We start from the raw sequence: 15801 nt of genomic DNA on the forward strand, positions 1-15801 counted from the left end.
TACTAACACTTTAGAGACACCTGAAAATTCAAAATCTCTTTAGGAGAAGATGTTTATCTCATACTCATTCATTCTCAATCTCAATCTTTCATATTCACATTCCTTACCAAACAAGTAAACATGCAAAGAGTTTATAAAAGTTTAATTGTATTCGTTAAGAATTGATTAGAAAAATCAAGCAGCTATCGTTCTTATGCTTCCACGTGGCAAATATCTAGGGCTGAGATGATGTCAGTTGGTTCTTATTAAGAAGACTTAAATCTAATTGCCAGCTTCGTTTTTCTCATTTCTGCGAGTGCTAATTACATTATATGACACATGAAACCTTATTACCAGGTTGGACTCACTAGTCGGACTTTGGCCGACTTGCTCACAATTATCTCTACCTTCAAAGTCTTACCAAGGCTTTGGCTGTCAAATGGCAATATAAATATTTATAACACTGTAGATACCATATGGCTGCAGCCTGGTCGGCCAAAACCCTAATTATGGAGAAATTTTTAGTTGTGATGGGAATACAAGTGGTACACCACATGTTTTAATAGGAGTGGTGGAAAATTTTATTTTTTAAGTTATTAACTTTTTAACACACATATCTCACCATTTGTATAGTGACACGTGGTGTATCACCCCGTGTACCGGTCACACTGAAAAATCTCTCCTAGGACCTCACAATTAGTAAACAATTGTTGGAATGGAAAAGTTCGAATCAATCAAACATTAAGGTGGTGATGTTTTTAGACAAGTTTGTCATCATGAATGACAATTCTCTTAATTAATACTATTAGGTCATACAATTAGTCTTAATCCATTGATAATTCATGCATGCATGTATTCTTACAGTTTTATTTTAGAATTCAAATTTGGCACCAGTAATATTAAAAAAAAGGTATGTATAAGTAGAATTCAAATTTTAATATTAAGAAAAGACGTATTTTGGCATGCGTGCATGATAAATTTAAGATATTTCTCAATAATATTTATAGATATAATTTTCATGAAAATTTAGGCGCGCACGAAAAGTGGTAGTTAAAATCTCATGTCACAATAAGAATAAATCCTTTGTTCTCTTTATAATCTCATAGAGAAAGATCTTATGTAATTTGAATTATCAAGTATCAACTATTAAACAATCCCCCACCCCCTTCCCCTCCAAAACAAACAATGGAACTTATTTTTAGTAATACTTCTTGCCATGATCGATATAACAAGAAAAACAAAGAACCAGACTGAAGTCATCATATCAAGCTTATTTAAAATCATCTTATTTATCATTTTGTGAGGATTGTCCAAGAGTTGTTATCACTTCATCCAAAATAGAAAGAAAAGAAAAGTGAAGAAAGAAAAAGTGACTAGTGTTTTTTATATGTGTTCTAGCTAGATTCTACATATAGTGTAATGTAAGGCATATCTGCTTAAATTAGTTCCACTATGAAACACCAAAGGCAAAACAAGTTGGAAATAAATATAAAAGAAAAGATACAAATTAATTTTGTTGGTTTCTTTACAGGTATCCAAACATATAATGATAACCAAAATACTTGTTTTTCAGAAGTGTTTGTATATATGTAATTAGAGAGTAATAAGTCTAGTTTAACATGACTAAGTTTTGTAATTTGTTTGTCCTTGGTACAATTTAAATTGTATAACATGCTATGACTATGAAAGAAATTAAATAATTTCCAAGTAATTAATATCTAGAATGCAGGCCTTCCTTCCCTCCCCAAATAAATATTATTCTTCGCCACCAACAAGTTGTCCCATCTCTCCCTCTCTCTCTCCCCCTTTCTCTATCTCTCTCTCTCTCTCCCTCTCTCTCTCTCTCGGTTAATTGTTTGGTTTTGGCAATGGATTCTAGTCAGGCAAATCAAGAAAATTCAGACCAGGTGATGACATCGGATGATCAACAACAACAAGGAGCAAGCAAACAAGCAGCAAAGTCGTATGAGTGCAATTTTTGTAAAAGAGGGTTTACTAATGCACAAGCTTTAGGAGGGCACATGAACATTCACCGAAAAGACAAGGCCAAGCTCAAGCAAGTCTCCTCATCTAATACTATCGAAACTAAACACCACCAACAACAACAACAAAAACAAAACGTTTTGGACTTCCCAAAGATGCCATCCTTGGACTCTCCAATACTCCCTACCATCAATTCTTTGCAACACAATAAGCCTATTGGTCGTGATATTGATAGAAACACAATAAGGGCACCATGGCCTTGGTTGATCAGTGAAAAAAGTGACACCACTATGCAACAACTCGCACTGTTTTCTCAGACACCATCACATAACAAAGATCATCAAAATCCAGGTACACCACAAGTTCACGGGGATCAACTTGAAAACAGTTTGCAGTTATCTGGTTCGGAGTTAGACCTTGAGCTTAGACTAGGACCTGAGCCTCAAAATTCATCGTCATCAACGGCAAATACTACAAGAAAGTTCTTCTGATGAATCTGAAATTACTCTATTTCAATCCGGGTATCTTAATTTCTTTCATGTTTATACATTTTAATTTATTTATTCATTATGTTGTTGATTCATAATTTATTGGTATTGTGTATCGAATTTTCATTTGAGTTCGTACATAATTAACCTTGTGTTGTTGGGAAGGGTTCAATTTGATTGTTCAAATCTTCAAAATTAATAAAGAAACTGAAGATTTTCCAGATTTTATATATTTATGAGTTTCAAGGCGCATGCACCTTGACCGAATTATATACCTTATTTAGCCTTAATGATCGGTCGAGGAACTGAAAGTAGTAATTGAAGCGAATAAAACTCCCTTTTAGTGATTGATAGACCGTGTTTATAAATACATTGAATCAGTATGCAAGGAAATATGAAAAAGCTATATATACGCATGCCTTTGTTGTGTAGAAATTAGGGTTTACAAATGTCTGATGTTGCTGAAGACATTTGACAGAACCCTAGCCAGATGCATGTAGCCAAGGCTTATGCGCGCTGTATGCTTGCCCGCATCTCAAAAAATCATGACTTGCCAATTCTTGTTTTTGTAAAGGATGTGAGGAGATATAGGAAGAGTTAAATTTCTATTATCTTCAAATTAAGCAAAAGGATGCATATTAAGAGAAAGACCCAGTTGGTGCTTTGGATGATGAAAAATTAGAGTCATATGCTTAGTAATGTAGCCAATACATGGACTAATTAATTTGATATTATGCCTCTCTTAAGTTTTATCGATTTTCTTTTTCTAGGCGCATACATATCAAATACTACATACATTGTGCAAATATATTGTTGTCGATATATATGGCGTAATTAAAATACTCAGCATCTTATTGTCTGAATACCTTCTTTCTCTCTCACTCTCTTTATATATATACATGTGTGTGTACTTATATACATTTCGAGATGTTAATTTTTTTTTTATTTTTTTGCCATTAATCATTTTAATTAATTGACAAGCATATTAGCAGTTTGTATATGTGTGTGAGTCCGTTAGCATGAATATGTACTTATAGTAGGATTACAGAAAAGGATATAAGGCTCGTTTAAAAGTATTTTTAAAATGACTGAAAGTGTTTTTTGAGAAAATGTTTTTGGGTTTTAAAGGCACTTGAATTGTTTTTTGACACCACTTATGTGCTTCTTGCTGAAAATACTTTAAGCGCTTTTTCAGAATTTACTTGTATATTTACTAAGAATTGGTTTCAAAAATATTTTCACCAAAAGTATTTTCAACCATTTTAATGTATTTCTAAACGAGCAATTACTTACTATATGCATTGTAAAAGGAGTGAATTTTTCAATGTCTTTTCATGGTACATTGAACTGGCTCGTCATACATTGTTTTGCTATGTTCTTCCTCTATTTTGTTTAGCACTTGTTAAAAGGAAAATTTCAATCAAATCTATAATTCTTGTTCGATTTCTTTTGCTCACTCACTCAATGGAGTGTACATGCACTTCTGCACAAACAATTAAAGGATCTAATAACTCCATGTAATATGTAAGAAGAGCATGAAAGAATTGGGATCAGAAGAGCATCAAAAGCTATCATCCGGTTGTCTGACGAATGAATTCTTGATATTGGTCATATTACTGGGAAATATGCTTACATAAGCTTTTTAAAAATCTAGAAAAGTACAAAGCTAGCATGCTGTAAACAAGTTTTATTAGTGTCTGTAGTAGAAAAAGTTCTATTTTTTTATTGAAAAATTTGTAAAAATTTGTATCATATCTTGACATGGAGAGGTAATTAGTAAAGTATCAAGAACGAAACTAGGCAAATGTAATATGTGAAATATGTTGAGATTCCACCCTAAATCAAGAATAATGTTAGTTTTGATATATTTTATTGCTAATCAGCAATAAGAAAGTAATCAAACTTCTTAAAAGAACATGCAAGGACCATTAACTTTCCAATGTTGGACAACACTCCACATCTTTAAATGCCCCTTCATGTTTGACAAAATTATTGATCTTAGTAGTGAACAATTTTAACTACTGAGTACATGCAGACGTTAGGCTTCAAATGTGCACAAACATACTCTCAATCTCATAAAAGAGAAGTTTACAATTCACCTGAAAATCAACTGGCAATAAAAAAGGAATACTAATTGAACTTCTTATTATGAACACGTACAATGTCCCTTAACTTTCTCATGTGGGACAACACTCCACGACCTCACATTATATACTTGCCATGATATTCATACTCAATAGTCGAGCACATATCCTACATTTATGTTGAAACTCCCTACTTTGTTCTCCCATATCTACAGTCGTATACTATGTTTATATGCTATGTATTTTGATCGTTGCAAGCACTTTTAGACTTCGAGAGCTACTTATATGAAATGGATTCACCACCACATAGCTTTGTCACACGGTGTCTTAATTTACTAATTCAATGTCATGTGGATAGAGAAACTTATATGTAGCATTGTATTATTAGATCGAGATACTGTGGCAACAATAAATCCATTCCATGTAAATCATTCTCCTAAACTTCATCTCGTTGTACCTGATGTAAACTTTAAAATTAGGTAAAATCATAAGACCTAATCTATGAGCCAAGATCTTGAACTTCATGATTTTCACAAACGATTACTTTCAGAATACATAAATTACATACCTTGATAATTAGCTGTTAAATGTCATGTACAATCTCTACCTTGAACGATCTATAGATGAGCCATTATGGAGGAAATTATAGGTTTCTCTCTCTATCTTTACTTGCACGTTAAAACACTAATACATGTTTTTTATTAATGTACACATTAGATGGGTATGTGCAGTGTTATATGCAAATAGATGAAATGTTTTATAATGAAGCCCGTAATTAATTACCACCCATCACAGTAATAAAATAGGAAACCAATTCTCATAATTTGACTAATAAGATTGCTTCCAAAACAATATTCATTAACTGAGTATATCAAATATAAACCGTATCACGTGAGCCACATTAAAATATTACAATATATCTTTACTTGCACGTTAAAACACTAATACATGTTTTTCATTAGTGTACACATTAGATGGGTATGTGCAGTGTTCTATGCAAATAGATGAAATGTTTTATAATGAAGCCCGTAATTAATTACCACCCATCACAGTAATAAAATAGGAAACCAATTCTCATAATTTGACTAATAAGATTGCTTCCAAAACAATATTCATTAACTGAGTATATCAAACATAAACCGTATCACGTGAGCCACATTAAAATATTACAATATATCTTTACCTGCACGTTAAAACACTAATACATGTTTTTCATTAGTGTACACATTAGATGGGTATGTGCAGTGTTATATGCAAATAGATGAAATGTTTTATAATGAAGCCCGTAACTAAGTACCACCCATCACAGTAATAAAATAGGAAACCATTTCTCATAATTTGACTAATAAGATTGCTTCCAAAACAATATTCATTAACTGAGTATATCAAACATAAACCGTATCACGTGAGCCACATTAAAATATTACAATATTCTTACACCTAACACCAATAGAGAAAGTACACAGTTTATACAAATATACATGGGTAATGCTAGGGAGACTAAATTTGTAGACTAAATTTGCAAACTATATGATTTGTCATCAATAGGAATAAGTACGTTTGTCAACGCTTAAGTAAAACTCAATCATCAACTTCTATGTCATTTAGTTTAAAAAATTTTGTCTACAAATTTAATCTCCCTAACATTACCCCTTATACATATAGCAAATAGTGATGTAATTCAAGAACCATCCCAATAGAACAAGAGCTTTGACTTTAAGTTATCAAAGCAAAGGGCATCCTATTATATGTTAGTGTTCAAATCAGAAGATAAGATCTGGTTGGTAAACAAATATAATATATGGAAGAGTAAGAAGTAAAAACATGGGAAACTGTGTTGGGATTGAATATGAATAGTTTTAATTTCGAAATAGATGGGGACTGATAAGAAAAGAAAGTAACTATTGTCATTATACAATAAACTGATAAGGCATTCATAGCTGCACCGACCAAAACCACATCAGGGACGGAAATCAGACCCAAAAACCTACAGTAGGATTAGGTATCTGTGTGTAGTTAGGGTATTGCTTATAGTGCTATTTAACACTCTCCGTTTGACTCCTAATAGTTCTTTGGAGGAACCAAATTTTAGAGAAATGAAGTCACCCGAATGATAACCCATTTGACAAGCAAACTATAGTATTTTGATGTAAGAGACTATAGTATTTTGATGTAAGAGCGTTTCCCAGAGAAATTTTAAATTTTAACAAACTTTGAATATTTTATTATTAACAATTTAAATCCAACCCACTCATTTTCTAGAACACCTTTCTCTTTCTTTCTTTTTTCCTTGCTCAAGGGTCCATTTATGTTTTTTTTTTAATATTTAGTAAGTGAATAATTGCTATCTAAATTTAAAGAGTGACTTTTCATTTTCCTTTCTTGAAAATAAACTTTTTGAATTTGGCTCTTTAAAATAAAGTTTTTGTTGTTTTACAGCATCTCAAAAGATGTTGTAATGTAATATGTGGATAGCTCACATGAATAGTTTGTTACTATTCATCCAAAGAAAAATCAAATGGGTTATCATTCATATGAAGAAAGTTTGTAAAGTAAATAGTGTTGCTACAATAATCTTTTGCCTATAAAATGAGAGCATACGGAGGAAGAAATAGAAAGAGAAAGAAAAGAAGAGAGGAGAAGAAGAAGAGAAAGAAGAGAGATACAAAATAAAATACCAGTGAGTTGGACTAGAGAGAAGAAAGAAAATTGTGAAAGTTATCTTTTTACTTCTATTATTTCACATAATGAAAGAAAGTATTACTATTGCCCCGATGACGTAGGCACACTTGCCGAACCTCGTAAATATTGTGTTTTATTTACTTTATGTTCCACTGCACACATACCATCAATTTTACAACACGTTATCAGTACGAGAAGCTCTTGTGTCGGTGGAAATCACAACGTTATAAATCCAGTGAAGCACTACCTACCTCTCACCTCTGTCGTCTGGAATCTCATAGATAAGAAAATCTTTTCATTTCATCTTCATAACGCTTTATAACTTATTTTCTTAAAGTAAATATACACTTGGTTATATAATTATTATCATTATTATTGACAGAAAATCTGACAGCCATGTAAATATCATTTGAACTTCAACTTGCTAACCTTGGATTGAGATATTTCCTTCTTGAAAGTTGTTCATCTACCCAGTACCTATATCAAAATTTCAGAAAATTCCAATAGTGCGATCATTGCAGATGTCTAAACATCAACTCAGTTTCCAATTCCGCAAAAAAACTGGACATCCATCTTATGAGTACAAAAACTCAATTTTCAGTAGCTCAGATCGAAACTGTTTCTTCACAAAAAGTTGTTTAGTATACTCTTATCCATATCATACTAAACTTTGAGTTAAATCTAACGGTTAGATCTTCTCATAAGTTGCAGACACTACTCTTGACTCCAAAACTTATGGGAACCGTTTCAACTTTTTCGAAACTCACCGGAGGAGGAACACCAATTGGGACTTATTGTTACTATTACTTCCTGGGTAACTAAAAGGACTTAGAACTGTAAAATGAAAATAAAATAAAAAGGATGAAACAAAAGAAAGTGGCATGCAAAGAAAAAGAAAAAAAAAATGGAGACTTAATCATTGCCTATTCTGTTTTGGCATGTTTATGTGAATGGTGCTTAATTAAAACTCTTGTCACAAGCTTTATTTACTTAAAAGCAATTTATTTACCATGGCTAGAATTACCACATATTGCTCTAATTTATTTAGTGTACCACATTTTATGATGAGTATATAAAAGGACCCGAAGTTCCTTGATCAGATTAGAACTTGAAGTTTCTTGATCCTCGTCATGTAAAATGATTGGACCTGAAGTTCCACCATTAAAAAAGGATCGGACCCAAAGTTCCTCGATCAAATCTAAACCTGAAGTTTTTGAATCAACTGAGAGAGCAGCAGTTCCTCAATTAAATTAAAATGACGGCCATAAGTGCCTTAGTCCACAAACCATTAAATGAGGGATAAAAGTTCCTTGATTCATGTAAATGAGGACCATAAGTTCCTTAATCCATGTATAGATTAAGTATGGGTATGAATTCCAAAAATAAGAACCTAAAGGTTCTAATGATGTTGATTTTGAGAATAAATTTCAAGTACATATGAATAATGTTTTGACCTGAAGTTCAAAATATGAATAATGTTAAGAACTTGAAGTTCTAACATTTTGTATAGACATATGTTATATGTGGTATGAGTTAATTATCGCAATTTCCATCATACTTGAATTTCTTCCTCTTGGGAATAAGAAAAAGGTGAACTTAGCAAAACTCGATTATGTGATCATCAACAACTTACACAAGAGATACTTTCATGAATTCGTAATGCTGAAAAACTCATGTGGAAACATATGACATTAGAAAATATCTATATTTAAAGGCTCATTGAATCATATTCATGGAACCAGAAGTTTCCATGGGTTCCCATATATAACAAGCTAAAGTAGAAGCTTTCTGACATGTATAAAATCAAATGGGAGAAATATTTTTTTTTATACATACACTTAAGTTACAACTACAAAACAAACAAATAGGGAGGGCCTTCACAAAGGTTGCTCATGTGAAGCCTCAGTACTTGGCAATACCCTAGAAGGAGGAGACACTGGAGATTGATCATGTGATGCCTTAAAACTTGGCAAAACACCAGAAGGGGAAGGCACCAATTGCCTAGGGAATCTAGCCACGAATCTCTGGTGATCACTTTGAATCCGACTTTCGGATTCCAGCATCTGGTCGAGCTTTCTTTTCATGCTCGTCGAGTAAATATTTTCAAGTTTGTACAAATCTTTATTCTCGTGCTTGAGCCTTCTAATTTCTTGTCTAAAACTTGCCACCTCAGCTATTAATGTTTTGACTTGGCGAGTTCGAGCAAGTAGACGATAGCCTATGTTGGATACAGAACCCACACATTGAACATTGAAAGTTAAAAAGTCTTGAACAACCAATTCATCAAACCTCTTTGAAAGTATTCAATTATCTCTAGGAATGAGAAGGTTCCTAGCTACTACTATAGCAGTTATATCATCCCTCATCACAGAGTCTTCAACTGTAAGATGGCCATTAGAAGATAAAAATGATGGGCGTCATATATTATCCTGACGTGACTCGTGTGCATCTCCTCGAGACGCAAATTGAAAAAAAATGTTAGATGGGCAAGCCATTTTCAGAAATCATGAAACAAAAGGGTTGGATAGAGTGAAATCTCAGAAATACAATGGAGACAATTTTCACAGGCGAGCAATCTTCAAAGCATGCATTTTGGATACAATTGATACCTCTATAAAATGAGAGGCAACACAGCCGCTTGTTCAAAAAAATCAAGATGCTGCTCTCCGAATTTCAAAAGCTGGATTTTCCTGAATAAAGTTCGTCAACATTTCTCATACGCAATCTTAGCTTTCCGGATATCAAGGACAACTCTGTCAAAATATCTCTGGCAAAGTTAAAACGAGTAAAGTTCATTATTCCAACTACACCACTGTTGCCGACAAGCGTGGGTGATAGGCCACATTCGCACCACTACCTGCTATTAGGAAATCCCCATATATGTCGACCTTCGTCCTTCATGGCAAGGCATACCTCCAAAATACCTAGCTCATCTTCCTTGCCGAAAATGCATGTGCAACCAAACCTCTCAACATATTCAGTCTTCCTTCTCTCTGAAAATACATCTTCAACCAAGTCTCTCAAAATGCCAAACTCATTTTCTCAGCAAGAAATATTTTTGATCGAGAAGCTTTACATCAACATCATATCATTCTACTGTCTTTCTTCAAGAGCAAAAGTATCTCATATCATTAGGGTCGAGAGCAAGAGCATCTCATATCATGCTTTTTCCCTGTCTTTTCCTTTGCCCTTACTCTTACATGCAAGGCAAAGAGAAAGAAAGCAATAAGTCGGAACCTGAAATCAAACTTTCGCTCAGAACCGACTGCCTGGAACCTTTCTTCATTATTTACCTTGCATTTCTCTCAAGTAGTCATCTTCAACTGTTGTTAAAGCCGGATCTCAAGTCACCAACACCGCAGAATAATTGGTACGCTGTTGACTCTTTACATTGAAGCTGCCAAGCATGGATGAGTCACCAAGAAGTGATGGACCATCCAAGGGCAAAAGTTGCACACAACTTCTATTGGGCAAGAGACTGAAGCAGAATGATCAACAATGAGCCCATAGAAATCCAAAGGAGAAAATTGGTGGCTGACTGAGTGAATGGAAGAAAAAAAGTTCAATGATGGGAATCCTACTCGTAGCCCCAACAAACACTACCAGTTTATATAATTCACATGATGTACAAAAAGGTAATGAAAATTACTAATTGATTATAAGTTACAGAGATGCCACACAAATTAAAGTCTTAGTCAGACTATCCACAGACTTGGCACTACTGAAATGTTGCATGCCCGAAGCATGACAGTCGCGCACATGGATTCAAGTTCCAAAATGGATATTCCATGGACAGGGCAATTTTAATATATTTTATGCCTAAAGCATGATCGATGTGTAGGTTCCAATGATTCAACTCCCCAGAAGTGGAAACTAAAAATTCAAGCTTTATAATGCTCTAGAGGAGGTTATGATCCAAATTTTCAAACAATTCATCTAATAAGAGATGAATGCCCTATAAGAGACAAGGTAAAGCCCCTGAAGAGGCAAGGATATCCAAAGTAATAAAATACTTATAAATATGCATGCACAAGCACATGAGAATTATGGGATCACAAATTGACGATTACCAATGATAATTTTGGTTTTCAATAGCTACTAAATTCATCAATAAGTTATGTTGATATTGAGCCACGTTCTTTAGTTCGTCAACAAAAAAAAAATATTGGCCAAAAATGGAGAAGTCAATTCCATTACAATTTATCAAGAACATGGAAAAATTGACCTATAATACAAATCACCAAATAATGTTGAACCTAGAAGGTTACATATGGGCATTTGTAATACAATGAAATACACTCACATGATATGACACAAGGTTTCCAATTGAAACCTGAAATTGTAATACACTCCTGAAAACATGATTTCTCATTGTGAAGCTTGTTCATTTCAGTGGAGAATTATACATGCCCGAAGCATATCTCCAAAAGTAGATCCCTCAAGTATACATGGAAGCAAGTTGCTCTGTATAAATTCCAAAGGAAAATGTGTCATGAAGTGTAAAAAATCCCTGAATGATTCAAATTGCTTGAAGAAAACCATGGAAGGGTAAAGCATAAATTATGTACTCAATACCAATAGATGATATAAATTACCTTAGTGAGTATTATCATTATGATATTGTTGCAACATACTAAATCTCTTGTAAGAGTTGATATTAAATTGGGACTCCTGAAGAGTCTAGAAAGATTATAAAGTGTTGAAAGGAATATTGTCTTGAGCTACAGATCGAACAATATGCCAACAAAAATCTTATCAAAAATGTTTATGGTATTAAAAACCATATGGATTGAAGCTTATGAGTTGTGTTTATACCATACTTAGGGCCTTCGTATTTAGACCTCATATAAATACTCGGAGGAATCAAATGTAATTATGTAATAAATGAAGGGGCAAATATGTAATAAGTGAGGAGCCCTTTTTCTATAAAATGACTCCTCACTCTCCTCATTGGGAGGGGCCAATTCTTAGGCCATGGGAAGAGCTCTCTCACCCTCAGAAGCCCCCTGACCCTCTCAAAGCCTCACTGTCACATTACAGAGGCTCTCTCCCTTACAATCCTCTCAGAGAAATACAATATCAGTGTGGACGTAGTCCAAACATTGGGGTGAACCACGATACATCTTGTGTTATTTATTTTCTTACAGATTCACGATCGGATTTACGTTATTCCAAGACCCCTCCAGTTTTATGCATCAACATTTGGCGCCGTCTGTGGGAAACGGCACGAAAAGCTATGTCGGTTCTCTTTCATTTTTTCACCTTCACCATGAATCTGCAAGAACCCAGAACCTCCCTCCTTGGGCTTTTCCAGAAAAGCCCCACAAACACAAAGCCGCTTGTCCCTCCCTCTTACTTTCTCTCTCTAAAAACTCCATATTCGGAAAAGACTCTCTCTCTACTCCCTCTTTCTGTCTCTCCTGCTTTGTATAACTACCAAACTAAGACCTTCACCCACCATTGTTGCATGCCATGTGACCCTAAATTCCAGCAACAGAAACCCCACAATGCCTTCTCCAATTTAGCATCTGATTGCAATCTCGATTGAAAGTTTGTATTTTTTAAATGGGTTATTGTTTGAGTACCACAGACGCCAGAAAGTCCCCCGCTTTTGCTCCTCAGAAGCACCACCATTCGTTGGCGGAAACTGAAGAGTTAAGATCTGACGCAGTCGGGGATAGCAGAGCGCCGCCGCCAATAAACGAAGAGACAGTGAAAGAAGTGCTTTCAGAGACACCAAAACCCAAACATCCACCTTAGTCTTCGACGCCGTCGTTATTCAAACACGAGCCAATACTAGATCCAGATAAAAAAAAGCAGCTTCAAGGAAGAAGAGCTACCAGTTTTCATTTCTTTGAAAACTAAAATCGACCCGGAAAAGATTGAGCAGAAAGTACCTATTTGCAACAACATTGACGGTGGTGGTGAGGTCTTAGAATTGTCAGAGATTTGCAGTTTCTGACATATCTGCATCTTCTCCTCCAAAAGTTAGAGCAGAACAAAAAAAAACCAGTTCATGAACAGAGAAAAAACTGGGAGAATAATAACCTAAGATTTGCCAACTCCCCAGCCCAGCGCAGAAATTCTCGTGAATCAACACATCAACCTAACAGAGGCCGTGGAGTTAGTTCTGGTGAAACCCATCGAAGGCCTGCACGACCAAGTGCTAGGTCTAAGAATAGTGTTGAGTGTCGTTTGTGAAACCCCCTCGTACACGGCACCCAAACTGTTTACCGGCACGGCTACAACAGTTCAAAAGCCAATGCGTGGTCGTGCGACATCATCCTCTTCGTTCTGCTCGCCGGGCGCCTGTCGTTCGACGATAGCAATTTGATCGCCATGTATAAGAAGGTTTAGAGGCGGGAGTATGAAATTCCGGGTTGGATTTCGAAGCTATTGGGTGACATCTGACTAGAAAAGCAGTGAAGGTAAAGCAGGTTCCTTTAAACACATAGCTGGAAAGTGGTTTGGCGACCACGATGATAAAGGAATTCAGACATCTAATGATGCCAAGCTGTTTGCCATCCCACTACAAGGTCCCAGCAGCAACCAGCTCGAAGACAAAAGTAAAGCAGAATAGAAAAAGAAAAAGATCATGATGTTGTTGAAAGAATATTTTAGAAAAAGGGAAACAAAAGCAAAAGCAAAAAGCAAAAGCAGAAAGCAAAAGAAGATAAAAAGAAGCAGACATAATTACGGTGGTGATGACATGCAAAAAAAGGAATTATGGGCGTGACCTATTGAGCAGAGGGTCAAATTTATTTATGAATGATGTAATTTATTTTTCTTATCTTTGGGAGACATCTGAATAAACCCCATCAGGGTAATAAAAAATATATAAAAAAAAAATGACAAGCCCAAAAGAGCCAAGCCCTATGGCTTCAAATTTATTTGGCTCCCTGCCGCTATTATCACCAACCAGGTGATCAAAAGTACGCCCAGTACTCTAAAATTATTCGTCAGCCTGCCGCTATTATCACCCACTAGGTGATCAAAGGTACGTCCAGTACTCCAAAATTACACATGAGCATCACTCATGTCAATCATACATAAACATTCATAACCATCATTCATATCAACATTCATGAGCATCACTCATGTCAATCAACATAAATATTTATGAGCATCACTCATGTCAATCAGCTTCGAAAGCTTCATTTACAGAGCTCTTGCTCATGTCAATCAGCTTCGAAAACTTCATTTACAGAGCTCCAGCTTCGAGAGCTCCAACTTCAAAAGCTTAATTTACAAAGCTCTAGCTTCAAAACCTTCACTTGCAAAGCTTTACCTACAAAGCTTCAATGCAGGGTATACAAATACCGCCTCCGAACAACCACCACTTTGGCCCATACATGGATTCAATTTGAAGTCTCCAGCCAATAGACTCTATTAACCGAAGACTTGGGGGACTACATTATGTACCATATATTGGGCCTCAACTGGGCCTCATGAAAAATACTTGGGGGACTTAACCCATTATTTATGTACTGAAGAACGAGCCTTTATTTTATGAAAGTGACTCCCTCACCATCATTAGAGAGCATTGCCGCCAGCTGAGCAACTGCCTTGTCGCGAGCATCACTCCTAACCCATTATTCATGTACTGAGGAGCGAGCCCTTATTTTATAAAAGGGACTCCCTCACCTTCATTAGAGAGCATCGTCGTCAGCTGAGCAATCGCCTCGCCGCGAGCATCACTCCTAACCCATTATTCATGTACTGAGGAGCGAGCCCTTATTTTATAAAAGGGACTCCCTCACCATCATTAGATAACATCGTCGCCTACTGAGCAACCGTCTCGCTGTGAGCATCAACTCTTAGCCCATCACTTATGTATTGAGGAGCGAGCCCTTATTCTATAAAAGGGAATCCCTCACCTTCAACGCCACAAGCCGAACCAATCAAGGCAACATAAGCCACAAGCAGAGCAACCTTGCAACATGTACTACTTCTGGTTGAGCATCATTTCAGATTGGGTACCACCTCATATCGAGTATCAATTCTAGACGACATCTAGTTGCTTTGGCCCACACATGGACTGAATTTCAAGTCTCCAGCCAAAAGACTCTCTTGACTGAAGACTTGGGGGACTACTGTTTATACCATACTTAGGGCCTCCGTATTTAGACCTCGTATAAATACTCGGATGACTCAAATATAATTATGTAATAAATGAAGGGGCAAATATGTAATAAGTGAGGAGCCCTTATTCTATAAAAGGACTCCTCACTCTCCTCATTGGGAGATGCCAATTCTTAGGCTATAGGGAAGAGCTCTTTCACCCTCAGAAGCCCCCTGACCTTCTCATAGCCTCACTCTCACATTACAGAGGCTCTTTCCTTCACAATCCTCTCAGATAAATACAATATCAGTATGGATGTAGCTCAAATATTGGGGTGAACCACAATACATCTTGTGTTATTTACTTTCTTGCAGATTCACAGTCGGATTTACGTTGTTCCAAGACCCCTCCGGTTTTGTGCATCAACAAGTTGAATACTCAAATGATTAACCAATATTAAGACACTAAGAAAGATCATTCATCCTCGTGAGGGAAATGATGAATTGATATTTGGTCTAGGAAT

At 35.6% G+C, this 15801-nt stretch overlaps 1 protein-coding gene across 1 annotated transcript; it reads left to right on the forward strand.

Moving 5' to 3' along the window:
- Positions 1–1847: 1847 nt before the first annotated feature.
- Positions 1848–2453, forward strand: LOC126616820 (zinc finger protein 11-like). Its single transcript, XM_050284946.1, has one exon. It carries the CDS (start codon positions 1848–1850, stop codon positions 2451–2453), a length of 606 nt encoding a protein of 201 aa, XP_050140903.1.
- Positions 2454–15801: the final 13348 nt, after the last annotated feature.

Source organism: Malus sylvestris, chromosome 3 (assembly GCF_916048215.2).
Source record: "Malus sylvestris chromosome 3, drMalSylv7.2, whole genome shotgun sequence".
Classification (NCBI taxonomy): domain Eukaryota; kingdom Viridiplantae; phylum Streptophyta; class Magnoliopsida; order Rosales; family Rosaceae; genus Malus; species Malus sylvestris.